Source organism: Neofelis nebulosa, chromosome 10 (genome assembly GCF_028018385.1).
Source record: "Neofelis nebulosa isolate mNeoNeb1 chromosome 10, mNeoNeb1.pri, whole genome shotgun sequence".
Lineage (NCBI taxonomy): Eukaryota > Metazoa > Chordata > Mammalia > Carnivora > Felidae > Neofelis > Neofelis nebulosa.
Window position 1 is genome coordinate 106,330,984 of NC_080791.1, and position 22,277 is coordinate 106,353,260.

At 53.1% G+C, this 22,277-nt stretch overlaps 2 protein-coding genes across 3 annotated transcripts; both read right to left on the reverse strand.

Annotated features, from left to right (window-relative positions):
* Positions 1 to 937: 937 nt before the first annotated feature.
* TUT1 (terminal uridylyl transferase 1, U6 snRNA-specific) lies at positions 938 to 11,684 on the reverse strand. Its single transcript, XM_058689296.1, has 9 exons — positions 11,527 to 11,684; positions 10,038 to 10,228; positions 5,895 to 6,210; positions 5,617 to 5,717; positions 3,761 to 4,227; positions 3,054 to 3,163; positions 2,796 to 2,906; positions 2,545 to 2,637; positions 938 to 2,129 (listed from the first exon to the last, which is right to left on the reverse strand). The coding sequence occupies exons 1-9, from the start codon at positions 11,606 to 11,608 to the stop codon at positions 982 to 984; spliced, it is 2,619 nt and encodes an 872-aa protein (XP_058545279.1). The 5' UTR covers positions 11,609 to 11,684; the 3' UTR covers positions 938 to 981.
* A 1,631-nt stretch (positions 11,685 to 13,315) lies between these two features.
* MTA2 (metastasis associated 1 family member 2) lies at positions 13,316 to 22,198 on the reverse strand. Of its 2 annotated transcripts, none has more exons than XM_058689302.1 (18): positions 21,524 to 22,198; positions 20,719 to 20,786; positions 19,959 to 20,052; positions 18,231 to 18,348; positions 18,027 to 18,090; positions 17,752 to 17,869; positions 17,351 to 17,453; positions 17,074 to 17,173; positions 16,747 to 16,935; positions 16,569 to 16,643; positions 16,385 to 16,443; positions 16,065 to 16,162; positions 15,806 to 15,945; positions 15,318 to 15,546; positions 15,025 to 15,114; positions 14,619 to 14,737; positions 14,361 to 14,509; positions 13,316 to 14,141 (listed from the first exon to the last, which is right to left on the reverse strand). In XM_058689302.1, exons 1-18 carry the CDS (start codon positions 21,549 to 21,551, stop codon positions 13,976 to 13,978), a joined length of 2,007 nt encoding a protein of 668 aa, XP_058545285.1. In that variant the 5' UTR covers positions 21,552 to 22,198; the 3' UTR covers positions 13,316 to 13,975. The 2 variants fall into 2 exon arrangements, with proteins under 2 accessions (XP_058545285.1, XP_058545286.1); XM_058689303.1 differs by lacking the exon at positions 21,524 to 22,198 and adding an exon at positions 21,250 to 21,376.
* Between the last annotated feature and the right edge of the window lie 79 nt (positions 22,199 to 22,277).

Consider the following 22,277-nt stretch of genomic DNA (forward strand, 5'->3'; position numbering starts at 1 on the left):
AGAGAGGGGTGGGGCCTGCCGGCCTGCGCGGAAAAGCCCGCGCCTGCGCAGTGGGACTCTCGACTGGCCCGCCCCTCAGGCACGGCCAATCCGAGTCCCGACGTGGAGGTAGAAGGCGCGGAGGCTAAGCTGTGAGAATGAGCCGCAATCCAGGGCCTCCTCTGGGCGGCGACGTGGCACGGCTGCCAACTCCGCGCCGCGCGGGGTCCCAGAAGCGTTCCCCTCCAGCTCAGGAACCCGCGGTGACTTGACGGGGATCCTGCCAGCCCCCTAACATCAGGATTGTGGGACACTCACTGCAGCGGAAACAACTCCTGCGTGGATAATTCCATTTGTTCCCGCTCTGGTTTTCTAGAGAGGATGAATGTCTATCCGGAGCCCAGGTCAGAAACCCTCTGCCGAAGTGAGGTTTCCTCGTATTAAATCACCATGCGGCTCCGGGATGCAGTTACTGCAGGAACGGCTCTGGTACTGGTCCTGCAGCAGGGGAGGGCCAAGAGAGAACACAGCGGATCCCTTCCGCTCGTCACCCTTAGGGGCAGTTTACCCACGATGGGCTGCCCTTTACCCACGCTCAGGTCGGAGAATGTTTTACCCATTTTAGTAAGAGCAGGATGAATTCGGTCAAGTGAGAGAACGGTTGTAGAACCCTGAACCCCAATTTCAGGCCGTCACCATATAAATCTGGGCAGCAAGGTAAACGTGGAGCCAAACTCGGTTCTTCTCACAGCTACTGCCCCAGCCCCCCCAGCCAGCACTCCAGCTGAGTGGGCCCCAGGTGCAGGAACACACCATCATCACGGGCACTCGCAAGTTGTGACAAATGGTATGATGGAACAGGCTGACACACGTTTTGGGGTGGCCAAAGGCACCTCTGAGAAGAGGCGGTAAGGTCTGGGGAGGGGAAGTACTGGGTGGAAATTAGAGGACACTGTAGTGCTTATTAACTAGCAGCTTTATTGCCCCTTAGGGTCCCTGGCTTCACTTGAGGAGGTTTCGAAGTGCTTGAGGGAGGAAAACCTGTAAGAAATGATGGAGGTCAGGGAACAGGCCTTGAGAATCCTGCAGTGGGGTCACAGTGAGAGTCTGGCCGGCCTGGGAGGCCGACGCCACGAAGGTCAGGAGCGGCTCGGCCGCCGGCTTCTGTGCAGCACTGCCGGGTCCTCTCAGCTCCCGGGTTACCTGAGCCTCCGTTGCCAGCCACTCTGCAGCGCCGGCACCGCCTCCGTCTCTGTCCTTGGTTTGCTGCTGCAAGCGTCGCCGGGCACGCCGCCGCCCCTGCCACACTCGGTGCCACAAGGCACAGCGCCAGCTCACTAAGGAGAGGGACATCCCCTTCCCTGCCTCACCCCGAGCCCCTTCTCCTGCTGCCTCAGGTCCTTTGGGCCCCTGCTCTGCCAGTGCCGCATGGCCTGACCGCCCCTCTTCTCCAGGGGCTAGATGCTGCCCGGTCACGTGGGGCGGCTCCCCTGGCCGCCCAGGGCTATGCACGGCCCAGTCCTGCACCGTCTCCCCAACCTCTATAACCATTTCCTCCACCCCATCTTCGCTGGGGTCTCCCGTGCATCCCTGCTGCTCCTCCCGTCCCTCCTCCCAGGTTTTTTCCTGTCCATCTCGTTTCAATCTTTTGCTGGTCCCTCCCTGGGGAGACTCCTCAGGCCCACCTCCCTCTGACCGCAGTCTCTTGGTCCCCTGTTCCATATGGCATCCCAGTGCTTCCCTGAACACCTGGGCCAGGGCAGCAGTGAGCCGGGTGAAGGGAGCAGGGGGTAAGGGGATGGGCGTTGCGGACAGCAAAGCACTGGGGGAGCTGGGCTGCACAAGAGGGAGCAGCCCCCAGTCCCGACCCCGGGAGGAACGGCGCTGGTACTGCAGGCTTCGGCAGTAATTGGCGGCCGCTCGGCAACAGTTCTGTAGCCTCCCGGCCACCCGGCTGGTCACATTGGCTGCCACATTGTGACTCAGGTCAAAGGGGTCCTGGAGATTCATGGGGCCAAGGCGCAGACCCTCCCAGCGATTAGAGGGCAGGCCCCCTGCCACAGGCAGTGCCTGACCCTCCCGCAGGGACAGCAGTGAGCCACGAAGATCCCAACACGAGACGCAGGAGAAGAACTGGGCTAGCAGAGAACCTGGAAGAGGAGGAAGGCCAGGCAGAAAGGGTTACTTAGACGCCAGAACCGAGACAGGCCTGCACTAGAGGCATTCTCTTAGAAGGACTTTCTTTTCCCTTCCGAGTAGCTCAGAAGAGCGTCAGAAGCCGGGCCCCTCTAGTCTCCATAGACAAGAGGTCCAGCCTCTCTCCCCGTGCCCCCAGCAACATCCTTCCCCAGATGCTGCTCCCTCCCCTTGCTAGCAGTGTAACCTTGAGCAGGCCACTTCATTGCTCCAGTGCACGGTTTCTTCATCTGTAAAATGGCAGTAATACTAGCTGTCCCACGAGGTGGTTGTGAGAACCGTGCCTGGCAAACAGCAACTGAGCTATGTCACATCTACGTTTGTGACTAACATCATTTATTAATCCTTTACCGGGCTCCCCAAACTCACTGAGGGGCTCCTTATTGGTGCTGGGCTCCAGTCTTGAGGCATCCCTGGGGAAACTACAGTCCCAGCCATCAACCTCCACCTGTTCGCCCTCGCCTGTGAAAGTGAAAAAGGTGAGGGTCAGCCTGGAAGCAGGAAGATTTGGGGGGGATAAGCAGAGATCTCATTCCTGGGGTAACTTTAGTGCATCTAAACGAGGTAAGAGGAAAGCTGATGCTACCAACATAAAGAAGGTGGAGGCCAGGCTGCCGTACCTGCTTTCTGGGTGAGCTGGGATACAGTGGGCAACACAGGAGGGTCCCTGGTCTGAAGGAAATAGATCACGAGCAAGGTCAGGGCGTAGTTACTGAGAAGGGGGCCACTCCCTGGGTAAATAACAATTCCAGTTAGATTGGGGATGCCATCTGACACCCTCCCTGGTTTTCTCAACCCTGGTTCCTGTACCTGCCTCCCCTTCCCTCCCTTTGCCCCAACAGCAGCTTTACCCCAAGTCTGTCCTGATCCATCCTCACCTGACAGCCCTCGACCCTGAGCCCAGCAGCGGAGGGTGTACACGAGGGGCCGTACTCGCCCATCCAGCTCAGAGCAGAGACTCAGGAAACGAGAGTTATGCAGGGCCAGCCTGGAACAAAGACCAGGGTGTCAGTGCTGGGGAACCCTGCTCTCATTCCCGGCTTGCGGAACGGGGGCCAGCTGGAAGAAAGCCAAAAGAGGGTTTCCCAAGTGTCCGCTAATACACTGGTCATGCCAAAGGGTATACGAAAAGCCATCAGTGTGTCTGGGGAAACACTACATCCTCTATGCCCCTCCTGGATAGGATATTCCAGAAGCGTGTAGTTACAAGACTGCTCAAAGCCTTTCATATGCAAAGAAACGAAGGGAGGGAGAAAGAGAGGCAAGGAGAAAGAGAAGGAAAGAGGAAGTGGAGGAGAGGGAGGAAAGGGAGACCTATTTGCATTTAACTTAGCATTTCCCAAACTTATTCAACCCTGGAACTCTTTTCTGAATCCCCTAAAAACAGTATTTCAAGGAACACCCTTTACATTCGTGAAAACGGATGCCAGACAGGTTACAGATGGCAGAAGGAGGGGATGGAACCCAACAAGGATAACCTCAATGCTCAGCAAGGCAGGAGCTTTCTGCACAGGGGTTCCCTCTGCACCACCCCAGAGTGCTCAGCTGCCCTTCCCCAACCACCCCACCCCCACGACAAAGGTACCGGTTACTGAGGGAGACGTCACCGTGGAGACCTGAAGGCCGATGGCAAAACTTGACCACAGGGCGTCGGGCAGAGGGCACAGTTTGGACTCGGTACACTCCAGGGACACAGCCCCGAAGAATGGATCCCACCAACTCCAGCATGGCCACCCCGTCTGTCTTCCCCTCTTTCAGGGCCTCTGCTAGTTCCAGGGCCTTCCCCAGGTCCCCCTCTCCCCGGTCCTCCTGCAGTGGGGAGGCTGGAGGCAGGGACTGGGGAGAGGCAAGGGTCTCAGAGGCCAAAGCAGAGTCCGGAGTCTGGGGTGCCAGGGAAGAGGAAGGCGTTTCAAAGTCCAGGGCTTCCGAGTCTTGGGGAGAAGGAGGCTGTGAGTCTGGAGGGGAAGCTGGGGTACAGGCCAGGGCTTGAGGATCCAGTGGGGATGCAAGGGCTGAATCCAAAGATGGAGACTCCGGAGCCTTTGGGGCTGGCTGTAGATAGAAATGAGTTGAATGAATAGTCGCCTCTCTTGCTGTTCCCCATGTGGGCAACATTCCTCAAAATCTATCTATTACTGCTTATGAGTTAGGCCCCACTCCAAGGGTTTTATATAAATTAACTCATTTAATCCTCACAATCCCTTTTCAAAATTAAAAATAACCTGGGGCGCCTGGGTGGCTCAGTCAGTTAAGCATCCGACTCTTGATTTCGGCTCAGGTCATGATCTCATGGTTCATGAGATCAAGCCCCGCATCGGGCTCGGTGCTGGCAGTGCAGAGCCTGCTTGGGATTCTCTCTCTCCCTCTCTCTCTGCCCTCCTCTGCTTGTGCACTCTCTTTCTCAAAATGCATAAACTCAAAAATAAATCAATTTAATTACATTAAAAATAACTTTTAATGCCACATAATAAATGGTCTGTAGTCTACCAAAATGTCACGGTCATGAAAGACAAAAGAAGGCAGAGGAACGGTAAAGGAGACTGAGTAAACAACGCTAGCCTGTTGGTGGGCAACTGATGAAGGTAGAGGACAGGCTGTAGACTAAAGTCTCATAACATTTTACACCTGCACCAGGTTAACATGTCCCTACTTGCTAACTGTCCTGCCGCTACACACTAGGACGCCTTTGTGCTTCCCTGATACACACTGGACTATTATGGGATTCAATGTATGCAACTTGCTCTCAAGAGATTTTCATGGGGCGTCTGGGTGGCTTAGTCGTTAAACATCCGACTTTGGCTCAGGTCATAATCTCACAGTTTGTGAGTTCGAGCCCCACGTCAGGCTCTGTGCTCACAGCTCAGAGCTTGGAGCCTGCTTTGGATTCTGTCTCCTCCTCACTCTCTCTCTGCTGCTCCACTGCCTACGCTCTCTCTCTCTCAAATAGACTTAAAAAAAAAAAAAAAAAAACTAGTTGAAAATAACCCTTTTTGTAAAGTAGGAAGAATATGAAAACTCTGTACTTTCTGCTAAGTTTTCCTGTGAACCCAAAACTGCTCTAAAAAACAAAATCTTTTACAAAAATACTAACAACCTTTCCTATTCCAAACGCAGAAACTGCACATTAGAGATTAGAAAATATAGATAAGCAAAAACATAACCCCAAAATTACTTTATTGTATGTCCTTTTATATATTTTTTCCCCAAATAGGGTATTATATACACTGTTTTGAAATCTGATTTTTTCATGTTACAAATGCCATGTATCCTATGTCAACTCCTATTCATTCTACCTAATACCCATCCACGTTCACGTTTCTCCAATTACAATAACCCTTTCAGGTAGCTTCTGTTATCCCCATTTCACAGATGAGGAACTAAACATGAGAGAGAGAGGACCATCGCTGCTGACTCTTCCTAGCTACCTCCCTGGTCACTCACCTGGGAGTCTTCCAAGTCACCCAGATCCAGGAAGAGGTCAAGATCACAGCCATGGACATCAAAGCTGTTTATGGAAGACCCAAAAGGATGGACCACACAGCCTGGGTGCCGGGCAGAAAATAAAGGCGGGGCAACATTAGAGAGGAGTATGGGGTGGAAGGACACGGGGGCACAAAGAAGGAAGAGCAGCCGGATAAATGCCTCTAGCTGAGGGAGAAGTGGGGGTGTGGACTTGAGGGAGGGAAGAACAGGGAGACACGGGAAGGGAGAGGACTCACCAGGGAAGAACTCTGTGAAGACCTCCTGCATCAGGGCCACGACGAGGCTCCGAAGCTGCCGCTCAGCCTCGGACAACTCCCTCAGCCCCACGAGCTTCACCATTTGTGCCCCGACGTCGGGGGCCTCGGCTAGTGCTTTGGCCAGCTGGTGACTGTCAGGGGCCGCTCCTTTGGGGGATTTGGAGGCAGGGCTCTGGAACTCTTTCTGCTCCCGTGGCCGGACCCGCAGGCGGTGTCCTCCCAGGCTGTGCTGGGGCTGTGACAAGACAGCTTCTCGGGTCCCTATGTCCCCCATCTCCACGATAGCAAAAACTCCCTGGCAAATCACAACAGGGGCAGTGATCATGGTTTTGGAACCAAGAATCCAAACGCGTGATTTGACAGTGGGTGACACTCTTTGAAACTGGGACCACCCTATAAATCAGGAATACCTGCTTAATGTTTCTGAACAGGGAATATACTCAGATAAACAATTCTCAGGGCACCTGCGTGGCCCAGTCGGTTAAGCATCCGACTTCAGCTCAGGTCATGATCTCATGGTTTCATGGGCTTGAACCCCATGTAGGGCTCAGCACTGACAGTGCAGAGCCTGCTTGGGATTCTCTGTCTCCCTCTCTTTCTGCCCCTCCCCCACTCACGCATGTGCTCTCTCTCTCTCTCTCAAAATAAATAAACTTCAAAAAGAAAAAAAAAAGATGAAGGGAATGGAACGGACACTCCAGAAATTAAACCCATACCTCTATGGTCAACTGATTATTTTTTTAATTTTTTTTTTAACGTTTATTTATTTTTGAGAGAGACAGAGATAGAATGCGAGTGGGTTAGGGGCAGAGAGAGAGGGAGACACAGAATCAGAGCAGGCTCCAGACTCGGAGCTGTCAGCACAGAGCCCGACGCGGGGCTCGAACTCACGGACCGTGAGATCGTGACCTGAGCCGAAGTCGGCCGCTCAACCGACTGAGCCACCCAGGCGCCCCATAGGATCAACAGATTTTTCACAAAGTTGTCAATACCATTCAATGAGGAAAGATGAGTCTTCTCGACGTGGGGCTGGGACAACTGGATAGCCAAATGCAAAAGAATGATACTGGACCTCACACCACATACACAAAATTAATGAAGCAGTGGGACAGGGGGAGCAGCCTCACCAGCACACGGGCCTGAATCAGAGGCAAGGGGTGATGAAAACATTCTGGAAGGATGGGTGAAGAACCTCGTAAATATACTAGCAACCACTGAATTGTGTACTTCAAAAGTGTGAATTTTACCACTCATCTCACTTCTGCCCTATGCCAAACACAGCAAAAATGTGAAACAAGGAAGAAACGCGGCCACTTGGACCGGGCCAGGCCAATCTTCCAACTCTGAGGAATCACACTACTCACCAGACTGCAGTTCAACACCAAGTTTGCGATCAAAGCCCCAGCTAGGAATTAGGTGTCTCTTTGCTTGGCCTTGTCTGCACACACATTTTTCTCAAGAACTCCACTGAAGGCATCAGGGAGGACAGGATTAGCAGATTCCGAAGGCTGTCTCCTGGCTATTTTTCTCTTCTCAATACCATCACCCCAAGCTAGTGTTCCCACTTACTGAGCTTATTATACTGAGGGCTTATTACAAACCAAGCAGTTCACATGAACTATCCCTGAGCCTCACAAGGCTCCTACACAGTATACATTCTTATTTCCATTTTAGAAATTAAGAAACTAAAAAGTAACTTGTGACTGCCTCCAAGTAAGGGGCTTAATCCCCCAAATCTCCAACTTCGCGGCGATGATCTCCCTCAAGGAACTGTTGTGGAAATTAAATGAGATATTGTTTGTAAACTACTTAGCACATGATTGGTGCATGATAATTATTCAATAAAAACTTTAGTCATTATTCTGGTAATAATTAAAAGCCTCAGAAACTTGAGGTTTAAGTTCAGAAAAAGGTCATTCTTTACAACTGAAGCAAATATGAACAAAAATGAAGGCACTGAGTTTTCTGAGGAAGTAGTCTGGGGCAGACACTGCCAAGTGCTCACCCAATAAATACACCTTCTCCCTTTTTTTTTTTTTTTTTTTTTTTGGAGAGACAGAGGGTGCAAGTGAGCAAGGGGCAGAGAGAGCGCGAGAGAGAAGCAGGGCTCACCAGAAGCGGGGCTCCAGTTTCTACCCAAAGGAGGGCTGCTGTTCACCTGAAGCAGGGCTTGTGCTCACCCAATGTAGGACTCACCTGATGTGGGACTCGAACTCAGGAACTGTGAGATCATGACCTTAGCCGAAGTCAGATGCTTAACAACGGAGCCACCCGGATGCCCTCTCCATTTCTTTCTTACTAACAGAACCCTGATTCTTGTTCAAAAGGGCAAGGTGCCCAGCTAAAAAAACATTTCCCAGTCTTGCCTGTAGCTAGGGGTAACCATGGGATAGAATTCAGGCCTATGAGATATACAAAGTCTAATGAAGAGGCGTGTGGAAAATTTTTCCTAGAAAATAAAGGAAATCAGAGGAGGGAAGCCTGGGTGGCTCAGTTGGTTAAGCTTCCAACTCTTGATTTCGGATCAGGTCATGATCTCACAATTTGTAAGATCATGTCAGCACGGAGCCCACTTGCGATTTTCTCTCTCCTCTCTCTCTCTCTCTCTCTCTCTCTCAAGGTAAATTTGCAAGCATTAAAAAAATAAAAGAAAAGCAGGGGAATAAAGTCAGGCTCATATGGCACAAGCCTTTTTAAACTGTCCTTCAGTCTTTCATTCATTCATTCATTCATTCATTCATTCATTTTGAGAGAGAGAGAGAGAGAGGGAGAATCCTAAGCAGGCCCCATGCTCAGCTCAGAGCCCAAAGCAGAATTCAATCCCCATGACCCTAGGATCATGACTTGAACCAAAACCAAGAGTCGGATGTTAAACCACCAACTGAGCCACCCAGGCACCCCAGCCTGCCCCTTTTCCTTACCTGAAGATGTGCAAGCAGCATTATCACAACTAAGAAGTGAGAGCCACTTGCCAATTAATGACAGAGCAGGAAAACAGTACAGTCCTAGACTGCCCAGGTCTGGACTTCTTGTTACAAAGAACAATTAGATGCACCTGGGTGGCTCAGTCGGTTGAGCATCTGACTTTGGCTCAGGTCATGATCTCACAGTTCAGGAGTTCGAGCCCAGCATCAGGCTGTCTGTTGTCTGCTGTTGGCACAGAGCCCGCCGTGGATCCTCTATCCCCCTCTCTCTTTGCCCCTCCCCTGCTTGCACTGTCTCTCTCAAATAAACTTAAAGGAGGAGGAGGAGGAGGAGGAGGAGGAGGAGGAGGAGAAGAAGAAGAAGAAGAAGAATTATTATTATTATTATTATTATTATTATTATTATTATTAAACCCCTTTTGTTTAAGCCACTGTGGGTCCATTGCTGAACGCAATCGCTAAGGAAAACACACCCCAGCCCGTCCTAAGAGAAGACATGGGCAGTCAAAGCCATGCCTGCATAACGAGAGCACAACCTCAGAACTATAATACAATGACACAACACAGCAGTACAATACTGAACTTTTTTCAAAGGACTAACGAGAAACTGACAAAAGGTCTGCCTGGAAGACAAAAAGGACCACAAAGAACAAGCCTGTTTGTCTAGCACTGTCCAGAGAACAGGGTATTTTGGCCAGCTAACATTAGTATCTCTCACTGGAAGTTAATAAAACTGCTAGCTGTTTTATCAACCAGTCTCTTGTGGGGTTAGGACAGATCCCCCAATGGTGTGGCCTCAAAGCACCTGCTTCGTTGTAATTACGTTATTCACAAAACTGTAAGCTCTGTGCCTGCAGAGATCAGATCTATCCTATTCATGACTGAAAATGCAGCTCTATGCATGGTGCCCAGTACAAAGTCAGCAGTTAATACTTGGCAAGTCAAATGAAGATTGACTGAATAAATAAATGACCAGTAAGTCCCCCAGTGACTAACTCTGGTGAACTGATAAACCCAAGCAGGGGCTGGGGCGGGGAAGCTCACAAAGCTGGACTGGCCCAAGTACTGTGGTATCCACGAAGGACAAGCCCACCAAAGATGAGGCACCAGCTGAAACAGGGCTGCTGGTTTCTCCCTCATTTCTTTTTGTACGTGGCACACCTGACTCGTTCTTTACGCCAATAGCCATTCACTCTACCTTGTCCTTGTCCATGACGACACTAGCCACGGGTCCGAATGCCTGGAAGTACTCAGAAAGCTGCGCAGAATCCACATCCCGGGGAAAGCCACTGACAAACACACTCCGAAGACCCTGGGCCTTTCGGGCAGCTCGTAGTTCTACCAGGTGCCGGTGCTTCCGGCCTCCCAAATGGGCATCTAGGCTGGGTCCTGCAAAGATAAACATGAAACAAAAACACCCAAATCACTCTTCGGTGGACTTAAATGCATACCTAAATCCTACTAATCCTTCCAAGCCATAGGAAGTGTGATCTTTGAATAAACAAAGTCCTAGCTCTTTTCACCTTCCTGTCTTGTCCATTTGTCTATATAATGCATTCTAAGTGGTTCCCCAGAGAGCTAGCTACCACTTTTTCTTAAACCATCTCTAAGTGCTAGAGCAACACCTGCAAATTGTAAAGAAATTAACGGGAAGCTTATCCAGGTCATATACAGAGGAACTAAATAAAACAGGACCCTAGACTATTCCCTCATGAATCATCCCTAGGTATGGTATAGAGATTGAAAGTGCAAGATCTGAAGTCACACTGCCCAAGTTTAATTCTCAGCTCCAGCAAGCTGTGTGAGATCTTGGGCAAGTTACTTAACCTCTCTGTGCATCTCTGTGCACACACAAAATTAAGATATTAACAGTACCACACAGTTATTATGCCTCTAAGAGTACTTGGCAGAGTCTGGTACATGTGGACCACGGGAAAAGTTTAGCTGCTATTATTATTATTTTTTTTTTTTTATTAAATTTTGGGTCAGCTGCTTATTGTCACCAATGTATATGTGGGGCCAGGGAAGACTATCTTGGATTTCTGGCTTGCCCTAGGGGACAAAGAGTGGTAATGTCATTCACAAAGAAAAAGAATGGAAGATCTGTTTAAGGAAGATCATGATTCCGGTTTAGGAAAGATCGCGATTCCAGACTTCAAAAGTGGAATTTGAGGTTTCATGGAGTCCCCTGCGCTGTCATACAAGAATCCTGTCGATTCTGCCAAATCCACTTTCTCATCACGCATGCCCTGCTACCCTGCTACCTCACCCATCTCTGCCTTTGCCTAGCTCCTCCGTAGGGCTACCCTGAGTTAAGTGCTACTTTCTCAGTGATCCTACAGCTGTCTAAACGTATCTCTAGAGCTCTGGAATTGTCTGCATCCCTAGATGGTGAGCTCCTTCACCTCTAAATCCCCTCACCCCACCCGAGAGCCCAGCCGAGTAACAGGCACAAAGGGGGCGTCCAACAGATGACGGTGATAGAGGGAATAAGATCATGACACTTCAGTTGTAGAGATTTCGGATACTAGGGATGAGGGGCCAAAGTGGTGGGGCTTTCCCCACTCTCCAATCCCTTCGTACAGGCGGAGTGAAAACCGAGGTGAGTGACCCTACCAACCGACTTGACAAAAACTAGGACCCGAAGACGAAAACTCACGACCACCCCCTCACAAGCCACCGCTTACGGTTGGCTGTAGTAACGTGGCAGAGGCAGCAGCGGAAACCCCCACGAGGCAGCGATTGGACATCCGAATCCACTGCCGCCATCGCGACTCTCCAGTACGGACAACACACAACCACTTCTGCCACCACCGGAACTCACGCCTACAAATCGCAGCGCGCTTGGAAGCAACTTCCGCCAGTCCAATAGGAAATGACGTAGCAAGGCCAATCGCGCAGGCACACTCCTCCGGAAACTGAGTCCCTAAGGCTCCGGGTTCCGTTTCCACCCGCCTTTAAGTCTTCACCCGCTTCTGGAAAAGCCGCCCATCTTTGATACTTATCTGCATGCGGTAAGCCGATTGGTGTGCTCTGAGCCACTTAGGCGTTGATTGGCCCAAGGCTTCATGAATATTCATAGAGTGGCCACAAAAACCGGCGCCGGCGGAGGTTTGAAGCCTGAGTGCTCTATCCTTGCTGGGAGCTCGGGAGTGTGCTGTTTGTACCTTCTTTCAAGAGGCGGTTAGAGACCCGCGGCGCTGCATCATCCTCTCTCCTTATTCACCTGGCGAATAAAGGCGGAGGATGAGCCGACTTCACAAAACTCAAGGCTGCCCCTGGACTCCCAAGTTCCTTAGGGCTGTTACTCTCTCCTTCTGCCCTCTGTCCTTCCCTAAAATGGGCGTTCAGGGACCACTTCCTAGCCCTGGTTGGGGAGCTCTGCCCCTGTGGGCACCCTCTAGACTCCACTCAGCCACAGCCAGATCGCTGCGGTCCCGGTGAGTCAGGCTTTCCTTCCGCAATAGTGGGCTGCGTGAAGTGTACTCACGAGGCGCCAGAGCCACCGGCCCCCTTCAAGGCAGGCGATGGAACCTACCATGTGACAGCTGAGTGGAGACATTGGAGGGAAAAAAATGCTTCTTTCCCCAGACTGGTAGAGTGGTCAGTTCCTCCCGATACTGCCGGGGTGTAAGCTCAGAATGGAGAGAGTAAAGGAGCTGGGGAGGCCCTGGGGACAGAGAACATGACATGGAGAAGACTCTCAGATGGGCTAAGCAGTTCCTGCTGCGGCTGTCAGCGCACAGCTTCGGACTGCGGAAAGCGCCCTGGACCTGAAGCAGACGTCTCAAGATCCGAAACCTTAAGCAAAGTCTCAACTGCTGAGTCTGTTCCCCTATCTATCTCTAAAGTGTGGAAGGAACACGTACAACAGGCTTAACCTCTTACTCACTCTCCGAAGGTGCTCCTCCTTTTGGGCCCTGCTCAGGCTTGTCTCCCAAACCCAAAAAGGCAGGAGACAGCACTAGAGTGGACCTCAGGCCAAGGCAGTTACTGAGGCTGGTCTTGGGAATCCTTGAAGTGGCAACTTGTGCAAATAAACCACAGAGCTGGGTGGTAAGATACTGCAGTACCCCCCCCCCCCAAGGTAGGCTACATCTTGCCCTGGCTTCCAGCAACTCCAAAGAATTTCCTGAGAGCTAAGGGTTGGGAAATAGAAGAAAAAGCACCTTCACGCCTCCCTTCCTGTGGAAGCCACCAACCAGAGTCAGCGGATTCTGTTTTGAGTGAATCTGTACCAAGATGGAGCTCGAGTTCCAGCACCACAGGGAGCTGGGGAGCAGTTTGGGTCCCCCAAGAAAGCTAGCAGGAACAGTCTGCCTGTCCATGCTGCCTATCTCAGAAAGCTGCTCCCAGGGCAAGCATCATCTGTATCTTCTTTCTTATCCCTTTGTCCTTTATTCCAACTGAAGACACCACCCTCCCCCCCCCACCCCCCCACCCCCCATGGCAGAGAACAGCTGAGCCGGGAGAAGCTGAAGAAAACGGCTTTTTATTTGTTACTATAAGAACCAATTACAGAATCCGAGGTTAAAAAAACGGACAAAAGATCTTTATTTCTGAGAATTGGCGTACAAAAGGCAGAGGGGACAAGGCGAGGGAAGGAAAAGAGAGAGCATGGGCTGGGGCTGATGCCAGCTTAGGGGCCTCAAACTCCAATTAGGAAAGTCCGGACACCGGACAGGAAGAGAAACCCCCATTAGAAAAAAAAAAGATACAGTCATGGCAGTGCACGCCCCCCTCCCCCAACCAGGTACCACCACCTCCTATCAATTTACTCTTCCCCTCCCCCATCCCCTTTCAAAAAGGGAGGCAAAATTTTTAAAAAATTAAAAAACCCTCCCCCCCAAAACTGTCCAAGACAACTGTGGGTCCTACCCCCCAAAACAGGCTAGGTTCCCACAATGGACCAAGTTCCTGCAGTGTGTCCTCCACCACCAGGCATGGAGAAGCATGGGAAGGGGACGAGCCTCGCAAGTGGTAACACCAGAGGGCGCCCGACCCCTCCAAGGACACACACTTGCTCCCTCCCTCCCTCACTCCTCATTCCCTGTGATACTAGAGGGAAGGGAGGGTGGGTGCCCTGGGCACCCACCCTCTAGCTTTCAGCCCACCTCCCTCCCTCCCCGCAGACGCTCAATCCTCCAGGACAATAGGCTCATTGGTGCTGGCAGGATGTGACGGTGCAGATAGTGGGACCGGGGGCCGCACTGCAATCAGTGGTGGCTTCACCTTCAGGGGCAAATTGGGCCGGCGAGCAGCTCGCCGCATTTCCAGATGGGTCAGAGCCTTCCGCAGGGCCCTGGCCAGGAAAAGAAGAGTGGAATGAAGGCCAGGACCCTCAAGGTAAACCCCCTTCCCCATTCCATGCCATAGTGTGCCTTCTGGCCCATTCTTTCCTGGCACCCCCACCCCGTACCCAGTCTCCTGGAGCTGGTCTTGTTCAGAATTCCTATTATCCTTACCCACCAACCTGGGTTATCAACCTCTCAGCCCCTCCTACGGTGGGTGGGCTCCCTACCTGGTATCCTTTGTGGCCACAAACACCACAGGATTGGGAGCATCAGCCGGGTTTAGTTTCTGACGCTTGGCTGCTGGCTGTGAGCTTGAACGAATCCCTGAGGCCAGAGGCCTTCCATTGGCAGAGAAGGGGACCCCGGCTCCTGACATCTGGAGAGGAGGGGTGGGTGCAGGCAGCACAATGAGAGAGGGCTCACAGATCCCTATCAGAAATAAAAGCCCGCCCAATTGGCCTGGCCCACTCCAGCTGTCAACTCACAGTCTCATAGGCCCGTTTCACCATAATGCCCCCCAGACCCCGGTTCTGGGTCAGCTGGTTTCTGTTGATCGGTGTCTTGGTACCCCGAGGTGTTTTTGGTTTCAGAGGTGCCTGGGCCACTGCCAAGAAAAAAACAGGAAAAAACTTGGAGAAATTTCGTGTTTTCTCTTCTGTATGTAGTTTCCCTGGGCATCCCCAAAAGCAGTCTGGCAACTACCACAGGAATGTGGCCTTAGCTCACTATGGTAATATTGGACAGTCTACGAAAATCATTATTAACCTACAGGAGTACAGTTTGTTAAACTAAATCTCTTTGGACTATGATAGTAAAAGGATGACGGAGACCCTGAAACCATCTAACTGGTTCCCCATCCCATACCCACAGTCTGGTTTCCCCATCCCATACCCAAATCTTTGACAATAGTTGCCAGGGGCAGCCGCACCAGAGGGTGAATCTTCAGTGGAGTTTTCGCAGCCTTAGGAAGTCGAATGGAGCCTGGAGAGCAAAGATGACAGCTTTTGAAGGGGCTTCGCTACTCAGGCCTCTCCTGCGGCCAGGAGCCACATCTAACCTCCTATCAAACCGCTGTGGCCTGCTGTCCCTGTGGTCATTAAACCTCCAGAGAAACACTGGTCTCTGCTCTGCTTTCTGGCCAGAGCACCCAGGCCTGCCACTAGCCCCACCGCTCCTGCCCTTACACTCTGCCTTGATGGCATTGGCATTGATAGGGGCATAGGGTCGTCGGGCAGCCCTCCTCGGCTGTAACAGGTCCCTGCACATGCGTCTGGCAAGACGGGTCAGCTTTGTGGTCTGAAGCAGGAATGTTTGCCTGTTCTTAGCCAGTAGCTTGGCCCGGTTGGCGCTGGTGGTATAGGGGGAGAGACTCTGGGCTTCAGGTCGAGACAAGTGACCCCTCGAGTGTGGCTCCTGGAAGAAAGACATAGGAAAAAGAGAGAACACGGATGGGCACTGAGGCTCCCTTGTTTCCTTCATTCTCTGCAAAAAGCAGTTTATTCCCGCCTGATCTTTTTACTACCATCCCACCCACCCGTCTCCCCAGCCACCACTAAGCACCACCTCCCCAACCCCACACACATCAAACCACCTTTTAAGGTTCTGGCCTTCACCTGAAGCTCACATCACTATGCTTACTGCTCTCCCCTGCCTATTCCCCATCAGTCCTTACTGTTGTGCCCCGGGCAGCCCCCTCAAGCTGGGTCGGGGTCTTCAGTCCCCCATACTTCTTCCAGTAGATCCAGCAGGAAGCACAGAGGCGGCACTGCATGTTGGGTGGGCCCCAGGCGTACCACTGGGCAGACTGCGTGGCTGTAGGAACACGGAGAAAAGGGGGAGTTTGGGACAAATATGCCACCTGAGCCCCTTAGGTCCTTGGCCCAGAGAAGACCTCACCCCCCTCAACATCCCTGCCCCTCCCTGAAACTCACTGTGGCAGCTCTCGCAAGTCAGGCCCTTCTGGAATCCAGCCCCATTCATGCCAGGTTTCGAGCCCACAGAGATGATCTGGTTAGGATTTGGCTTAGTACTGACAGGAACAGTGTGGGGAGAAACCAGGAACCGGTCAAGAAAGAGAATCCACGTCCACCTCCTCCCGATCATTTGACCCTCTGACCCTGACTCCTGCCGTGGTCACCACCAATCACTGAGAAAAGCATTGCTGGGGGTGGGGGTGGGGGGGCGCGGGGGCGGGGAGGGTGGGGAGGGAGAAAAAGAAAACATGCCAGCCTCCCCCACCTACCACACTTACTAGGTGGGGATATAGACTTGTTTCAGTTTGCTGTCTGCTTCAGCAGCTTTCAATCTTTTCTGCAAGAAGGGGAAAAAAGGAAGAAAGAGAAGGATCAGAGCACCTCCACAGGACGATGTCATCAACTTCGAAGGCAGGGGTGAGCAGGAGGCCCCTGGTCCAGCCTGCCCAGCCCAGCCCATACCTGCTGAATATAGCGGTCTGTGGTTTTCCACATGTAGTAAAACTGGACTATGCTGGCGAGTGACTTCCAAGGCAGCTAAGGAGGCAGAGGGAAGGAAGCTGAGCTGGCATCTGGCTCCGGGTCCCCGTTCCCTCACCTGTCGTCTCTTCCACCTCTCCTCCCAGCCCCGTCCACTTACAAAATCCTGGCGAATATCATTGAAATCCTTGCCGTACTTCTCCAGGGCCTCCTCAAACAGCATGGCCTCCGAGGCCGACCACTCCTCCATCTCGTCCCGACACAGCACTGGGCCTCCCTGGGGCACCAGGGTCGACATGGCCTTAGCCAAGTCGTAGCCGTTCCTCTGCAACGTATCCATGGCATGAAACTACCGGGAAGGTGGGAAACAATACGGATGCCCTGAGACCCTCCACACCGGGCTTCTCAGAGACCCTTCCTCTGTCCCCAGGCTCTGCAGGTCCCCACAGAGCCCAGCCTGCCCGACTTCCCAGCAACCTCTGCTCACCAGCGTGATATCTCGGGAGGCAGCAGCTGCACTCATGTGCAGGCTTGGCTGCCGAATGGAGCTGCTGCAATCTAGGGCTCTTGCGAAGGTCCCCACGGCCCTAAGGGAGATATTAAGAAGTCAAGAGAGAGAGAAGAAAGCATGAGTGAGCTGAGGAACCAAGCCAGATAAGGAAAACCACGCAGGCCAAAACAACCAGTCTAGTCCAGCTCTGAGAATTCGATGCAGAGCGTCCACACCGCCCCCAGCCCGTCTTGCCCGTCCACCCACCCCTCACCGGGCCACCACGAGAAACTGATCAATCTGCCGGTCTGTGAGAGGGTTGTCCGGGTCCCAGACCTTCATCTCCATCTTCTGTTGGTTCCGATTATCAGATTCTCCTGGGGAACAGGGCAATGGCAACATCAGGGAGAGGGAAAGGAGAACAACAGGTGCCTTGACACAACAGCACCTCGCTCCCCCCGTGCCTCTGGCGTGGATTCTATCAGCCACCTCAACTCTTGGACTTTTCTTCCCGACTGTGCCCACTGGCCCCTTGCAGGTTCCCAAGGTCCCAGCTTGTCAGGGCGATGGCACAGAGCCGTGAAGGCCGTGGAGCCTATGACTCCACAACACGCCATTCACAGCGACTACGACGTTACATGACTCCGGGGCCGCACGCTCCGTCCTGTTGCTTACCCTCTGCCAGGCGATCTGGGATCTCAGCTTGGTATTTGCAACCAACTCGGATCTCCCCCTGATCGGCTAAAAGCGTCTTCTGCACGGGGTCGAACACCAGTGAGTAAAAAAAGCAGTCCTGGAGCCAGGAAGAAAAAGTAAGCGGGCGGTGGGGAGCATCCAGCATTCCCATGACAGGCGGTCTGTGGACCTGAACCTCATTCCAGTCCTACTCTCCTCCTGCCTTCTGGGCACACCCACTCCCCTCCTTCTTTCCCCCCACACCTCTTTCTCACCTCCTTTTCCAAGTATTGGCTCAAGATGTCGGTCTCATTCAAGAGGGTCACGCTGCATTTCCCCCTACAGAAGAGAGGTCCGAAAACCCTAGGTGAGCTCCTCATTCCTTCTCCACAGCACTTCCATTATGCCACCACGCCCCTCCTCTCCATCTTCTAAAGAAGTGCACACCGGCCACAGTGGCCTCCCCGATTGTCCTATACCTTATGTGGGTGGCTGGTAACGATTCAAATTGCCGAGAAAGAAAAAGCTCCCGGTGCTTCAGTTGATGTCGCTGCTGCTCTGACACCCCTGGCTGCTTTGATTCCTCCTCAAACTCCCCTGGGAGATTAAGGAGGAAGAAGTCAAGTCAGAAACTAATTCAGAAAGAAGCCACCTTGGAAACTTTGACCCGGGGAAAACACTTCCTATCCCAGCTGGCTTTTTTTCACATTCCCCAGGCATCTGCCGTTTATACCTACAGCCACCAGCTTTCCCACTGAGCCCTCTCCCCCTAGCCCTCTCCGCTGTTCCGGGCCTCCCAGCCCCCCATCACCAGTGCCTTGGGAACAGCTGCTGAGAGTACAAAGAATGCCACAGAAACCCATCCCAAACCCAGGTACCAACGCTCAGATGCCACTCATAAAGCACAAATCTGCCCACACTAGGCCCAGCAGGAACATCACACTCGTCTCTCCTGCGAAACCAGCCTGAGGTTCAGAAACCCAATATGGTGAACAACTGTCACATAAGGTTGTGTTTACTAGTTTTTCTTTTCAGAGTTCAGGAGACTCTTTGCTCTTAAACATCAGGCTACCGTAACAATCCTTTGCTGTCCACTTGACTACTAAGTTTGTGGGGCTTCCGAGGACAGTATTTCCCAAGCCAGTGCCAACACCTTCCTTCCCAGGAGCTGCGACTTGCCCTGAAACCCTGGTGAGAAGGGTTAACTTGGCTGAGTGCCACCCAAAGTGGGAGGGGGCAGGAGAGCCACAGGCCCAGGCTCATTGGTGCATTGTTCCCAACCTCAGGGAGAAGGGGGGTGGGGGTGCAGCGGGCTCCACCCCTCGCCTGTGTGCTCCGGAAACCCTGTGCGAAACCCTGTGCTAAGGCAAGGGGGGGACCACACCCCCCACCCCTTCTGATTGGACAAGGCCAAGGTCAGCCCCTGCCAGATGGGGCTGGAAACCCCAGAGGGCCAGGGAACTTGGTAGGCCTAGCTCCGTGTTAACCCCTTCGTGCTCAAAGCAGCCTGAAATAAGGCAAATAATTTAAGAAGGAGGAACAAGAGAAAGAGGAAAGAAAGCCAAAGCAGGAAAGGGAAAATCAACTAAGGAAAACAGGAGGTAATTTTTTTTAAAAAAGATAAAATCATAAAGAGAAGGAAGAGGAGGCAAAAGGCAAAGATATAAAATGAGTTGGAGAAGGACGAAAGAGGTGGGAAAGAGCAAAACGGGCAAAGATAACTTTCCGAGCTTCCTATTCTGCCCTTTCAATGTATTCTCGCTACCTCGCGACCACAAAATTAGGCTGGTTCCCTGTCCTGCAAGCTTCTCAGTACAACCTCTTCCTCTTCACCTTGACCTTTACAATCACCACCCATTGTCCCAATGTACCCAAAACCGTCCCTCAAGGGTCCTGCTTCTCTACAGCTCTTCTTCCTCCCCTATTTAAATACTATCATCTCTTTTCCACCTATCGTTCAGATACACACACTCCCACACAAGTCATATTCTGGCTTTCCTTATCATCGTCTCTCCACCCTGCTTCCAACCCCAACGTGTAAAAACAGGCCTCCCTCTGGAGACCAGGCATTTCCCACCCCCAAACTCACACCCGGGCTTTGGGCATGCTACCAGGGGAAACACCTGCAAGGACATGCCCAGACCTCAGATCATGGGAAGGGGGAGGCAGGGAGGGTGGGGGTGGGGTGGGGGTACGAAGACACTCACTGGCATTGCTATCAGCCAGGCTGTTGAGGCTACTAGAAATGTCCCTTCGCCGGAAAAGGCACACAACCTTTGCCTCCACGTTTCCATTTGCTGTCTAAGGGGGAGGAGGAAAACTGCAGTTAAAACGGGTTGTTTTAAAGTGGAAACACATGAAGAAGAAACTAAGCATGAAGTAGTTTCTAAGGGGTGTAAATAGAAAAACCCAAGAAACTATGAGGGTTTTTTTTTTTGTTTTTTTTTTTTTATAATTTTCTTTTTTTAAGAGACAGAGAGCATGAGCTGGGGAGAGGGGAGGTGGGGAGAGAGAGAGAGAGAGAGAGAATGAGAATCTCAAGCAGACTCCATGCTCAGCATGGAGCCCAACTCAAGTCTCCATCCCACAACCCTGGAATCGTGACCTGAGCCAAAACTGAGTCGGACCCTCAACCCACTGAGCCACCCAGACACCCAAAGAAATTACAAATAAAGAGACTCGCATTTAAGGACAACTTCCAAACTTTTTTCCCCTAGACTTTCCCTTTCCTTAGCCCGCAAGAGAAGGAATAGGAAAGCTCCCACCTAGCTCTCAAAAGCCTTTCCTGAATACACTGAATGAATAAATGAATGAATGAATGAATATGAATGGGCACTTAGGATTAGGGCTGGTTTTTCTCTGGATCTCTCTCTCTTCCACCTAAAGTTAGTGACCTCAGAAAAAAAAAGACCCCCTGGAGGGAGGGAGGTACCCGAAGGGGCAGGGGTGGGACTCTGCTCCACTCACCTTGTTGAGCTCCTCAATCCGTCTAACCAGGTAAGGATTGCTGGAAGAGTTCTCAAAATAGACGTAATCTGTAGGAGGGGGTGGGGAAGCACCGGGAAGATCAGAGGAGGAGATGGGAAAGCCAGAGCACCAGGGTCTGAGAGAAAAGAGGCCTGAGGGGACCAAAAGAATAAGGGTCCAGGTAGAGAGAACGCTGAAATGTGGAAGTAGAGAGACTACGAGAAAATGAGGGATTTCCCCCCCGCCACCACCACCCCTGACCACCGAGTTCTAATATCAGATCTTTCGCTCAAAAGTGAGCCTCAACGAAGAGACAAGAAGCAGGGGGTCCCCCCTGCAGTCCCCACAATTCAGCGATGGAGTTGCACCCCGGCATCGGCAATTGTTCGCTCCAGTGCCCTCGCCTTTTCGAACCCAGGCGCACAATAACGCCCCGGGGGAGAGGAAACCTCCCGGCGGTCCCGCTCAGGCGGCAGAGCGGACGCCTCGGCCCTTGGTGCCCCCTGCCTGCCCTGTCAGCTCCTTCCGCACCACTTTCCCAGGCCCCACTCCCGACCCGGGGCCCCAGACGCAGCCCCGAGAGTGCCGTCGGGGCAGCCCGCAGGCTCTCCGGGGGGCCTCGGCGCCCGGCCGCGTCGCCGTCCCCGCACCCTCGCTCTCCGTGCTCCCGGTTCCGGTTCCGGTCCGCGCTCGGGACCACGCCGCCCCGGACGCGGCTCCCCGCGCTGCCGGGTGCCGAGCCTCTCCAGCCCCGGTCCCCGACTTCTCCCGCCCCGGGCCCCGCAGCCTCTTCCCCGGTACTCACCCCCCACCCGGTACATGTTGGCCGCCATGGCCGTTCCCGCCGCCGCCTCCGGCCGCACAAAGGGGTCCGGGAGGCTCGCGGGGGCAGGGCTCGGCTCGAGGCGAAGCCCCGAGCGCGGGGCTGGCGCTTCGCGGAAGTCTCGGTCGGGCCCGCGTAGCCGGCACCTCCGCTGCCTCAGCCGTCGCGGTTCATCCCGGCCCGCGCTGTCGCCGCCGCAGCTACCGCCTCACGCCCGGGACGCCGAGGCCAGCGCCGGTCCGCTCGGCCTCTTCCGGAACAAGCTCGGCTCCCGCCGGACCGGAGCCAGGTTCTGACTCTCCCCGCCCTCGCCGAGCCCCACCAGACGTTGGGATCTGCCGGCCGCGGGGAAGGCTTGCCCTGCCCGCCTCGGGTTTCGCCTCCTTCCGGAACACCTTCGGCCGATCCGGAGAACAAGGCCCGGCGCTCGGCTCAGGTCGGAGAGCGAGACCCCAGAGATCGGCTACTTCCGGAAAAGGTTCGGCTCCCTCCGGCCAACCGCGGCCCGGCGCTCGGTTATTTCCGTTGCAGCTCGGCCCCTCCTCCGAGGGCGGGAGAGGTGTTGGGCTTAACTCTCTCCTCGCCGGAGCCCCTCAACTCCGCCTGCGGCCGCGAAAAGACTCGCGCGCCTTTGCGCTCCGCCGGGTTATTTGCAAGCGGCTTTGCCTGTTATTTGCATGAGTGGCCTACGCTCCCCTACTCCTTCCAAACTCCTCTTTTCCTTCATCGCCACCCC